At 33.9% G+C, this 12,833-nt stretch overlaps 1 protein-coding gene across 4 annotated transcripts in view; it reads left to right on the top strand.

Moving 5' to 3' along the window:
* Positions 1-12,833, top strand: part of PRKDC (protein kinase, DNA-activated, catalytic subunit) — a 170,266-nt gene that overhangs the window by 32,407 nt on the left and 125,026 nt on the right. For all 4 annotated transcript variants that reach the window (XR_011966088.1, XR_011966089.1, XM_072604546.1 and 1 more), the window contains exons 23-28: positions 852-942; positions 1,659-1,822; positions 2,853-3,005; positions 5,199-5,306; positions 9,823-10,049; positions 12,077-12,171. Coding sequence is in view for 2 of the 4 variants with exons in the window: in XM_072604546.1 (XP_072460647.1) it covers positions 852-942; positions 1,659-1,822; positions 2,853-3,005; positions 5,199-5,306; positions 9,823-10,049; positions 12,077-12,171 (838 nt within the window). In the remaining 2 variants the exon portion in view is untranslated. The remainder of the gene's footprint in view (positions 1-851; positions 943-1,658; positions 1,823-2,852; positions 3,006-5,198; positions 5,307-9,822; positions 10,050-12,076; positions 12,172-12,833) is intronic.

The raw sequence follows: 12,833 nt of genomic DNA, 5'->3' as shown, positions 1-12,833 counted from the left end.
TATATTCAAAGTTATGGTCCCAAAGCTCACTCATATATAAAGATTCCTTGACTAACTATTCTGATGGTCGTTATTTTAAAAATGTTTTGCACTTAAGAGAGTATATTAAGTGATAGGTAATTGAAAATGTTATGGAAAGGATTGATGTAGAAAATACTATCCATTTTAGATTTTAAATCCTGCAAAAGGCAGAACTTACAATGCTAAAGAACATAAAGCCTAGTACTAGAAGGTGGCAGTCACTGACCAAGGCAAATTTTCAGACTTCTTACATGACTAGTAGCCATTCTGTAACCTTTGTTTTTCATTTTCATTGATTTTACAAACATTTATAGAGTCCCTATAATGTGCCAGTTATTGTGCTAGGAGCAGGTGATACAAAAGGAAAACAAACTCTGCCCTCAAGGAGTTTGCATTCTGTAGAATTAAATATTTTGACCTTATTTTGAATTTGGCAGCTGTGAATATTTCTGTGAAGATAAACCGCCTCTGATACCTGAAAATTGAACATGAAGCTTTCCTTTTGAAGGGTACATTGGTCCTAGGCATCTAGAAGCTAATTTTTGCAGTACATCTTAAATAGTATTGTGTCTTCTATGCTGTATTACTTATACTAGGTACACACACACACACACACACACACACACACACACACACACACACACACACACACACCAGATGTATCTATAGTGTATACAAAATTACATATAAATTATGTATGACTAGTAAAAGTATTGCTCTTAGAAAAATTATTTTCTTTCTCTTTTAAAAGTCATGTCCCTAATTGAAATGATCTTCTTTTTTAAATGGTCACAAAATTGCCTTTACTAAACTTTGTGTAAACATGAAAGGATGAAGAGATGTCCTGGGAAGCTATAAGGGCCAGAGTGATTCGGGTGCTTGGATCTCTGGGAGGACAGATAAATAGGAATCTTGTTACAGGTAACCTTTGAAGTTGCTTCCAGGTGTATTTAATTTCAAAGAATTCTTCTAAATTTGTGCTACATTCATTTGACATATTCTTAAACAGAATTATGGCTGTTAGTTTATTAAGTGCTCTGATTGATTTACATAAAAGATATGTAACAAATTACATCAGAGTGATTTTTAGGCTGATTCTGTCATATATCCTCAGTTTTTGTTTGTTTTACACAAAATCAAATGAAACCATTTCACTCTACTTTCTTTACTGATTAAGGTAATTCAAAAATCTCATTCTGCTTTTTAAAACCTCTCCTTCACTTTTGAGGAAAATACTGTTTGTCATTTTTGGTAGGAAGTTCTATATTAATATAATAAGTAAGCATCTTTTAAAAATTTGAACTTCAGAATTATATATGGTATTTAATAAATATTTTGAAGGTTTAGAAAAATTGTTTTTTTCCCAAACTATTCCAGCTCATATTTTGAGGGTATAGTAAGGTGCCAGCAATATTGAGTTTTAACAGATTTTGTTGAAATAATAACAATATCAGAAACAGTTTTTAGATTTTGGTGTAAAGTTAAATTTTAGACCATTTTATCCTACAAAATATCCTACCCTTTTAATAATCATTCAGGCTCCTTTGATGTGCTTTTTTAAAATTACCTAAGGGTGTAAAACTTTTTCAGTATTAGAAAGATGAATATGAAATGTTTTTCTTAAATCTTTTTAATAGCTACTTCCTCAGATGAAATTATGAAGAAGTGTTTGGCATGGGATTCAGAAAAGAAACTGAGCTTTGCAGTACCATTTGCAGAAATGAAGCCTGTAATATATTTGGATGTATTTCTGCCTCGCGTCACAGAACTGGCTCTTTCATCTAGTGACAGACAAACTAAAGTATTTTCATTTTTTTGTTTCAATGATATAATTTTAAGTGAGATTTTAATGACTATCATCTTTAAAAGATTTTTTCTTAAGAATTATAAGCAAGCATTTAGGAAGGGGAATCTGTTTCAGCCATTCCATTATAATAGTTTTTAAAAATTATGCAACTATCTGAAAACATTAATTCACCTCTCCAAAGGGATAATAAAAGTCAAATTGTAATGACAGTTCAAAGAGAAAACATGCAAAAAAAATGACTGTCAGATAATTAAGAGAAATTTTGTTTTCTGGTCATATTTATAGTGAGAGAACAATATTGGTCCTCTCATCTCTTGCGATTTATGGGAGGACATGGATAAAATTTACATAAGTTGGGTAGTTACGGATGAGATGTAACTTTTGTTATTGAAGGGAATTTTCATATCAGTGAGATCACAGATTCTTTTATATATGACTGTCAAAAACTGTTTATGGTAGAATTACAGTATGCAAGGACATATAGAAATTATTAGTGTATGTTTTTTAGAGAAGACAATTGAAAAGGCAGGTAACCTCAAATATAAAACATTATTTATTGTCCTGGCTATGTTTTATGTCCCTTACTTGATTCAGCCTTCTTAGTAACCAAAAATGAACAGATTTATACTCTACTGTGCTCAAATTAGATGAATGTTGTTTCTTATGAACAAGGAATATGTTAGCATTTATTAACCATAAGTATAATTTATATGATTCTTTGATACACTAAAAATGAAATTAATGTCTTTGTCTTTTTTAAAGGTTTTAAATTTAGATATTTTGCTCTTCAGGCAGAAAAATATCAATGAAGTGAAGAAAAGGAGAAGTTCTATATTTTCACAAAGTATCTCCTTAAATTATTTTGTATTAGAGCCATATAGTACTCACTGCATTTTAAAACTTTTGGTTTTATTTTATTTTATTCTGGTTTTATTTGAAACCATATTTTTAGAAAACATTAAACATTTTTCTTTTGATCTAGTACTGGTATACACGATTTTGATAACTATTTTGCTCATATTAGATTGCAGCCTGTGAACTCTTACATAGCATGGTTATGTTTATGTTGGGAAAAGCATCTCAAATACCTGAAGGAAAGCTGGGTTCCCCACCCATGCATCAGCTGTATAAGAAAACATTTCCTGTGCTACTGCGACTTGCCTGTGATGTAGATCAGGTAAATAGATTAATTATTTTCAACTCTAGATTGTAGTACAAAACTACTTTGACATATGAACAGTGATGTCTTCATGTCTAATTTATTTATATAAACTAAAATAATGAAAGTTTTTTTAAATGCATTTTTGAACGTTAAAATACAATGGATTTTTTAAATGAGATAATATATAATATATACACATAGATAAATGAATGAATGAATGAATGGAGAAAATAAGATGAACATCCAGAATGTAAGACTGGAATTGTTGAAGGACTAGTGGTAATCATCGTTGGAAGAAAAACAATATCTACTTGAAAATGGACCTTCTTTTTTCTCCTTTTTACAAGCATAGAAGCAATATTTGAGATTTTTTGGCAGGTTATCGTTAGAATGTAGTGGAGCTGCTTACCTTTTGTGACCAATAATCACCTTAAAGTATGACCATAGGCAGCTTCGGTCTGAGCCACAGTGAATTTTATTATGCAAATTTCTGCTTTTATGGGTTTTAAAGGAAGGAGAAAAGAATAAGCAGATAGGGAGACTCCTGTTCAGTGTAGCACTGAACCAGAAAAAGAAAAGTGACAGGCAATCTTTAGGTAAATTTATTTTTCTGCTAAAAATTGCTTCAGGAGCTACCACTTAAGTTTTCCACAATTTGAATGGAAAAGTTCAGGGTAATTATAATATATCATTGCCTGAAATTCTCAAAGGGAAGATAGTTCAAGAAGAAGGCTTTCAGAAACATTTTTGAGCAGTCTTGATGAAAATGTAAAAAAGATTCGTGTAGTTAAGTAGAGGAGCTTAATCTCTAGAGTTCACATTTTGAAAGGACACATATAAAAGTTTGAAGAGGAATAATAAACAGGGAAGTATGTAAAGATTTGTATAGACCTGTAACCATAATGTCAGGAAGGCTAAATTTAAGATTGAACTGAGGTTTGTACAAAATGCAAAGGATAACAGTGCATTTTCAGCATTAAAAAGAATAAGAAAGAAATATTTCTCAGGGAGAATCATATAATATTTTTCATTGACAGAAAAAACTCATCTTCTCTTTTGTTTGCATCTTTTCAGCATATGACTGAAAGAATAAAATTGAAAACCATATCTACAGGGGGATAGTAAGAGTTCACTTAGTTGCTCTAAATGATTTCAAAACTCTTGCCTGAAAAAATGATATCCCAGCTTACTGTAAAACTCATGTGATATAATTATTAAACTGATCTATGATCATTAAGTAATTGCAAAAAAAATCTGAGACTATGCTGGGAAACTAAAAATGTGTAAATACTGTCCCAATTTTCACAAAGGGGAAAAGTAGATTTAAGTAGATTCTTGAGTTTGACATTAGTCTCCATCAAAATTCTAAAACACATTATTAAATTTGATTGTTTTGTGAGTACTTATAAATGGAAGTAGTAACCTCTAGATTTACTAAGAACAAAGCATGCCTGACTAACCTGATCTTTTTGATGCTTTTGCTGGACTGGTAGATCAGGGAAATATCATAAATGTAACCAAATTTTGCCAGAGCATTTGACAAAGTCTCTAATGGTTTTATAATGGAACAGGATGGGAAAAGTACAGGCTGCACGATAGTATGTATTTAAATGGAGTGTCAGATGGTCATACACAGTGAATGTTGTTTCCCATGAAGTGAGTGGATTCTTGGATCTCCTTCACCCTGGAAGAAACTATTCTAATTGGTTGAAAGTTCTGTCTTCAGCTAATCCACAGTTTGTTGTCCTTGATCATATAGTGTTCATTTTTTAAAAACTCAATGTTCATGTGGAATTGGATTTATTCTCTTAGACTTTCCAGAGCAGAACTAGAGCTTCTGGGTAGAGTTATAGACTAGTGGAAATTATCCCTTCTAGTTTAGTTATGACAACATTCTGAAAATGAGAAAGGCCTAAAAATGGAGCATTTTACTTTTTTATGGTAGTTAGTTCCCTTTCACTGTAATCTTTAAATCGAGGCTGTATAATTTGTCAAGAATGTTATAGAAGGGCTTTGTGCTTCGGTTAAGGGTTGGATGCAGTGACCTCTAAAATGTTACAGTTTTATGATTTCTGGACTGCATATTGCTGTGATGATGTAGTAAGAGCCAGGCCTATTTGGAGATGGCAAGTATTTCCAAGGCAAAATTATTTGGAAAGAATGAAATACAGGTGTATCTAATGAATGTTTCTTATGTCATGACCCTAGGTGACAAGGCAGCTGTATGAACCACTTGTCATGCAAATGATTCACTGGTTCACCAACAACAAGAAGTTTGAAAGTCAGGATACAGTGACGTTACTAGAAACTATTCTGGTAGGTGACAATTGATTTCTCTGCTCTTTTGTTTGCCAGTAACATAGAATGTATATTTAAATAGACTGTTGAAGAGACCAGAATCACTTCTTTTTCTTACTGATTTTTAATTAGGTCATATGGGTTTTAAAATATTTTATTTTCTTTAAGGTATTAAAAATATTTTTTAGTGAGTCAGAATGCTGTGTTTAAAATTTAAAGTTTTCCTGTGTGGTAAGAAAATATTTATAAGTTGCTTAAGGCTTAATGTAGGTCAAATCAAAAGATAACTTAAAACTATTGACTTTTCTCAGGAAAAAAAACAAAGCCTCAACATGTCTAAAAAGAAACTCATTATCTCTCCCCCAAACTCACTATTTTACCTAACTTCTCTACTTCTCTTCTTTCACTAACCAAGGTTTGTGACTTGGGGCTTGTCCTCAACTCTTCATCACCCAAAATACCCTCTTACTTCAATTACCCAATATTATTGATTTGAAGTCCACAGCATCTCTTATCTGTCCCTTTCTCTCTGCTCACACAGTCACTACCTTAGTTCTGGCTCTTAACACCTTTTGTTTGCACTAATAATAGCCTCCTAATTGGTCTGTATGAAAGAATGAATGATAAAACAGTTATTATGTGTTTACTGTGTGCAAGGCATTGTTCTAAAGTTAGAAATATAAGCGTTAAGAGAGTCTCTGCCATCAAGGAGCTTGGGGAAAAACAATAAATAAAAGGGAGCTAGAAAGAAAGAAGAAAGAGGAGGATGCCTGCATGGTGGGAAAGTGGTCTGGTTCTGGGCATGATAAGGTGAACATTTGCCTATCAGAATTTCAAGGGCAGAGTCCAGGGTTTTGGTTAAGAGGGGGATGAAGATGATGGCTGGACTGTAAGGAGGAGCATGGTTTGAGAATGGCCAAGAAATGATGTGGAGTTCTGGACAAGAAACTTTCCCCCATGTTTCTCCCTCTCCTGTCCATCATCCATATACATGTCATAACTGCCAAAGGCTTCTGACATCATGATGCAAAGAATTGTTATCACTAATAATTGGTGAGAACAGTTTCAGTGGAATGAGCCTAGAAGTCAGAGTCTGAGGAGTTGAGAAAGTGGTTGAGGCCTTGGAGGTCACGGAGAGTAAATGATTGAGAATGCTTACCTTTCTTCTAAGCTCCACTCAAGCACCACTTGGCAGTGTACACTCTTCCTGATCGCAGCTGCTATTGGCTCTCTCCCCCACATTGCTTTGTTTTTACTCTGCATATACATCACACACATGCACATATGTTGTTTCCCTTGAGAGAATATAAATTCTTTGAGGGCAGCAATGGCTTCATTTTTGTTTTTGTATCCCTGGAAACTAGCACAGTAACTGGTGCATGATTGATGCTTAATAAATGCTTATTGATTAGTCATTTGGTCAACATATACAGTTATTTTTAATATTCCATTTTAATCAAATCATTTAATCCTTAGGTTGATAAGCCTATGACTCCTTCAGTTTCCTGGTGCTGCTTGCAGACACTACTAGACAATTCCAAAGGAACTTGTTTACCTTTAAGTTTTTATATACATATGTGTATGTGTATATATGTGTACACATACACATATGCACACATATATACACATTTTGTACACACACATGTATGTGTGTGTGTTTTTTGTATCTATATCTGTGTATGTATTATGTGGAGAAAGAGAGGGAGGGATGGAAAGAGAGGGAAGGAAGGATAGAGAAAAAGGGAAAAGAGAAAGGGAGAGAAAAATGGAGAGAGAGAGAGAAGACAAGGGAAAGGAAGGAGAGGGAAAGGAATATTAGAGATAGGGACAGGACCTGTAATTTCATTGGACTAGGGAACTCCTAGATGAAAAACCTTCCAATAGTTCAGATCTCCACCCTGCCAGCTCCTTATCATCTCAGGGAGTGATTAGACATTAAGATTTTAAGTTAAAAATCACACATTCAATATATGTCAGGGGTGGGAATTGAAAAATGGTTCTGAGATTGGAGTTCTGTGTGCATTCACATACTTTTGCTGTTGCTTTGTCTCTTAACTCTCATTCTTTCATGCTCCTTTTTAGAAGAGTGGTTCTTGAAATAGAAGAAGTGTTGACCTTGAGTTCAGAACACCTAGGTTCTGTTGTTTATTGCCTATGTAAATTTGATCAATGAATTTAACCTTTATGAGCTCAGTTTCCTCATCTGTAAAATGAACTAGGTGATCTAAACTTCCTTCTAGTTTCAAATCTGGTGACTTAGGATCTTAGATTTTTAAAAATTATAAAAGTTAGTTTACTTCGATGGAACCATCTAATTGAGGTGGGTACTCCTTTCCACAGTGCATATTGCAACCCATACACATTTTCTACTTTCAGGAGTCAGAGTCAGTAAGCATTTATTAAGCACAAACTGTGTTCCAGGCTCGATGCTCAGCACCAAGGATGCAAAGAAGCGAAAGCCCCTGCCCTCAAGATCATAATGTAATGAATGTGAACAGGATAGGAGGAGGAAGGACAGTGTCTTTTAGATCAGTCGATGCTGCATGAATGCCATGATGCCCACTGGCTGTGTATCAGATATCCCTTACTCTTCATATGTGTTTAGTCGATTAAACAGAAACATTCTAATCATATTCCCGTTTCTCAGTAATTAAGTTAGCCAAACTTTATTTAAGATTTTTGTGTTTAGAATATTGTGTGAAGCATTAGAAAAGATAACTTGAGATAAAACAAAAGTTCTTTCACTCACAGCACTTAAAGCAGGAGTAGGGAACCTGTGGCCCTCAAGGAGACACAAGGCCTTCTAGGTCCTTGGGTGTCGCCCTTTGACTGAATTCAAACTTCATAGAACAAATCCCTTTACTAAAAAGGGACTCAGTCAAAAGGCCACACCCAAGGACGTAGAAGGCCAAATATGGCCTTGAGGCTGCAGATTCCCCACTCCTGACTTAAAGTGTAATAGTTATGTTGTGTTTATAGAAAAATAATATAGCTAAACAATATGAGGAGCCCTTAGTGTAAGGGTAACGAGTAGATGGGTCACAGAGCCAACAGTTCAGCCTGTGCTGTTTCTCTAAAGAGTTTTCATGGGGATTGCCAAGCTGGAATTTATTTTATTTCTAACTTTTTTGGTCTTTTGTTTCATTTGATGTATTTATTACTGCTTTTGAGTTGGAAGTAGAGAGAGCTGTATTCATTTGGAGCTCCCTACTTTGCCACCTCACCAGAAGTCCTCCCATGACTTTCTTAACCCTCTCAGCATTACTTTTTAACATTTGCTTGTTAAAACATGGATTTGTTTAGCTTCCATATTCCTTTGTCATTTTCTTGATTTTTGATTTAAGCTGTGAGCATTGCATGATCAAAAGAGGCAGCCTACTTTTAATGCCATGCTTTATTTTATTTCTTGTGTATTAAGTTGGCTAGTTCCTTTAGATAGTGTTATTTCCCCTTTTTATATGTATTCCCCACCCTTGCTCCAGACTATTCATTTTTGTGTCCAAATCAAAGTACTCTATTTTTACACACTTATCCTATTGATTTGTCTTGGTGTTAACAGCTTTGGAATACTTCTAAACCTTGTCTTTTTCTCCAGAAACACAGTTAAGAGTCTTTTCCTCGGCTATTTTAAATACAGGAAAGGTATCATATCTTTACCTATTCTCTTACAGACTTCTTTTTTATCTCTTTGGAATATAGACCTATTAGTGGTTTCACTGGATCAAAGAATATGCTCAGTTTAGTAGCTTTTGGGGCACAATTCCTTTTCAGAATGATTGAATCATTTAGTATCTCTACCAGTAGTATTAATTTACCTGTTTACCTACAGCTTCTCTAGCACTTGTCATTTTCTATTTTTGTGCACTTTGCAAATCTGTTGGGTAAGAGGCAGAACTTCAGAATTCTAGTAGTTTATGTTTGTCTAATTATTAGAGCATTTTTTCTTCTAATGAAAATGCCTGTATTCAAATCAAATCAAATTCAAATCAAAATCGAAAGGATTTTGACCATTTATCACTTGGGGAATGGCTCTTATTCTTTATATATATATATATATATATATATATATATATATATATATATATATATATGTATGTATATACACACACACATATCTTAGAAATGAAACCTTTATCAGATTTTTTCATGTTTATGTGCTACATAATTCATATTTAATTTTAGCTACAGTGCTTTTGTTTGTGCAAAAAAAATTATGTACGAATAATTATTTAATTTCATTCTTTTCTGGCAAGCAGACGAGTTTTTATAATAGTCATGTGTGTGAAGCAGCATAGTGTAACGGAAAGAGCACTTAATTTGGAGTCAAGAACACCTCAGTTTGACCCCTGACTTGGATACTTTTTAGCTTTGTGACCCTAAGCAAGAGTTATTCTTTTCTGGGCCTCAGTTTCTTCATCTGTAAAATAACAGGATTGAATTTAGGAATTTCTAAAGTTACTTCTAATACTAAAGTAGTGGTCCTGTGACATAGAAGTAAAACTTTACTAACAGTATAATTTGCCTCTTGTTTTAGGATGGCATAGTGGATCCTGTTGATAGTACCTTGCGAGATTTTTGTGGTCAGTGTATTAGAGAGTTCTTAAAATGGTCCATTAAGCAGACAACACCTCAGCAGCAAGAGAAAAGTCCTGTGAACACTAAATCACTCTTTAAGCGTCTGTATAGCTTTGCACTTCATCCCAATGCTTTCAAGAGACTAGGAGCTGCACTTGCTTTTAACAATATCTATAGAGAATTTAGGTAAGTCAACAAAAATTGAACATTATCTTTTCCGTATTTAAATAATTACTCTCAGAGTGTGATTTGGGATCACTAAATTAATTTTGGTAAGGGAACATATGTTTGACTATTTGACTATATTATACATTCTTGACCATGTGTTTATTTTATGTTATAACTTATGCATTATGTGTGACTGTATTATACACATTCATACTTTTAAAAAATACTGATATTTCTTGTCTTTACATCTACATTTCCTAAGGTATCTTCCTCCCCTTGAGAACCCATCTTGTTTAATCAAGAGTAAAAAAGAGGGTAAAAAGTTTCAGAAAAAGTAACCAACACATTTAAAATGTATGACATTAATTTTAGTATTTTATATTCATAATCTTTTATCTGTTTGAAGAAGGGTTCAAAGTGCCTTCTCAAGTAGGCTTCTGTTTGGCTTTCTTGATGGGGCCAAATTTTATACACCCACACACATTCTCTCTCTTATATATGTTATTTTTTGAAAATGTGTGTGTGTATATAATATGTGCACACATATATGTTTTGTTTTGTCTTTTTTTCAATCAACAGAACTCTACAAAAACCAACATTGTGCCTGGTATCAGGAAAATCTGAGTTCAAATCTGGTTTCAGACACTTAGTAGCTATGTGACCCTGGGCACGTCATTTTACCTCTGTCTGCTTTGTTTTTCTCAACTGTAAAATGGGGATAACAATACCATTTAACCTCCTAGGGATTTTGTGAGGATCAAATGAGATAACATTTGTAAAATATTACAAATACTAGTATAGTGCCTGGCACTTAGTAGGCACTGTATACTCTTAAGAAAGCAGCAATAGCACCAGACTACACTTTCTCTCCAGAATCATGGCAGAGCCCAGTCCTAACATCAAGTTTGAAGTCAGGAAGTAGGCTGGAAGAATGGGCAAACAAAAAGAATCCCACCATAATGATGGCATGGGATGCTCAAGGCACAAACCCCAAAAAAAGAGAATGACTCCAAAATATCTATAAGCAAAGCTTCAGAGATAAATACAGCTTGGGTACAGATGTAGCTGGAATTCCTAGAAGGGCACATGTTCAACTGGTGTTCATAGAAGAGAGAAAGCTAAGAGTGGAAAAAAAATTTACAAATGTTTTCATAAGTGGAATGAGAACTCTTAAGGGAAAAAATGGGAGAAGTAATGAAAGCTATGGAAAAAAGAACTGGAAAAAGAATGAACAACTTGGCATAAGAAGTACAGAATCTTACCAAAGCAACAAACTCCTTGAAAATTAAAATGGACCAAGTAGAAACCGGTGACTCCATGAGACAACAAGAAATATTAAAACAAAGTCAAAAGACCGAAAAATAGAAGAAAGTGTATGATATGTCATAGCAAAAACAACTGACCTAAGAAACAGATTGAGGAGAAAAAAATTTAAAAATCACTGAACCGTCTGAATGTTATGACCAAAAAAAGAACCTAAACATATTTCAAGAAATCTTTAAAAAGACAGCTGTCCAGGCCTCCTCAAAACAGAGGACAAAGTGAAAATAGGATTTCCCAGTCATCTCATGAAAGAATCCCTCAAATGAAAACTCCCAGTAACATCATAGCCAAAATTCAAATATTCCAGGTCAAAGAAAAAAAACTCCAGCAAATCCTTAGGAGCCAGTCACGATCACATATGACTTAGCAGCCACTGCTATATAATGAAGTAGAGAAGTCGGAATGTGATATTCCAGAATACATAGTCTGCGGGCTTATAGCCAACAATAACTTACCCAGCAAAGTAGAAAACACGAAGGAAAATGGAACTTCAATGCACTTTGTAAACTTTTAAGCTTTTTTTGCTATTATTTTCTGCATCCTTTTGTAATTGGGGCTTAGTCTTGTGGCCTGATTTTGAAATTTTTCCTTTTGAAAAATATTTCAACTGCGGAGCTGTACCTTTTTATTTTACTAATGTTTAACATACATTAAAAAAATTATTTTACTTTTCGGCCTCTTTACATTTCTTATTTACTGTGTTCCAATTTCTTATTTTGCAGAGAAGAGGAGGCCCTTGTAGAACAGTTTGTCTTTGAAGCTTTAGTCACTTATATGGAAAGTTTGGCCTTAACTCATGCAGATGAGAAATCTTTAGGTAGGTTATATTTAAACTTTTTCTGTTATAATAATCTATTGAGTATTTTCAGTATAACAAAATCTTTAAGAAGAACATAAGGTAGCCCTTTAAAAATGAAATGTTGTCTTAAGCTTGTGAGTGCAAACTTAGTTTTATTCCCTCTAACAATGAAGAGTATAGCCCCTGTATGCTTTTTGAGACACTTTAATAAGTTGTTTTGGCCAAAAGAAATATTCACCTGCTGGTTAAACTTCTGGTGATAAGCCTTTGTTTAATCAAGAACAGACTTTGGGAAGTGGAGTGGGGGTTTTTTATGTACAAAGTAAAAAAAAAATTAGCACTTAAACTTGCCAGAGCTTCACTTATCTAAAAACTGCACTTATGTGCAATATCTTATGGAATAACGTTGGGCACATATTTTGTATATTTACACCTTGTATTGCACACAGTACTTCCTACATGCAAGGTACAAAATAAATATCTGTAATCAAATCAGCGAACTTCGGTCTCTCTTCCAGAGAAGGGGAACACGGAACTGGCCAATATAAAAATCAGGAAGAAATATAGCACATGGAAGAGAAACTCTTGATATTAATGAGCTGTATGACCTTCAAATAAATTAACTTCTCTGAGCCTTAACCTGCAAAATGAAGGGGTTAGTTAGCCTAGGACACTAAAGT

Source organism: Notamacropus eugenii, chromosome 4 (assembly GCF_028372415.1).
Source record: "Notamacropus eugenii isolate mMacEug1 chromosome 4, mMacEug1.pri_v2, whole genome shotgun sequence".
Lineage (NCBI taxonomy): Eukaryota > Metazoa > Chordata > Mammalia > Diprotodontia > Macropodidae > Notamacropus > Notamacropus eugenii.
The sequence above is the reverse complement of the archived record's forward strand: the minus strand, read 5'-3'. Positions and strand labels throughout refer to the sequence as shown.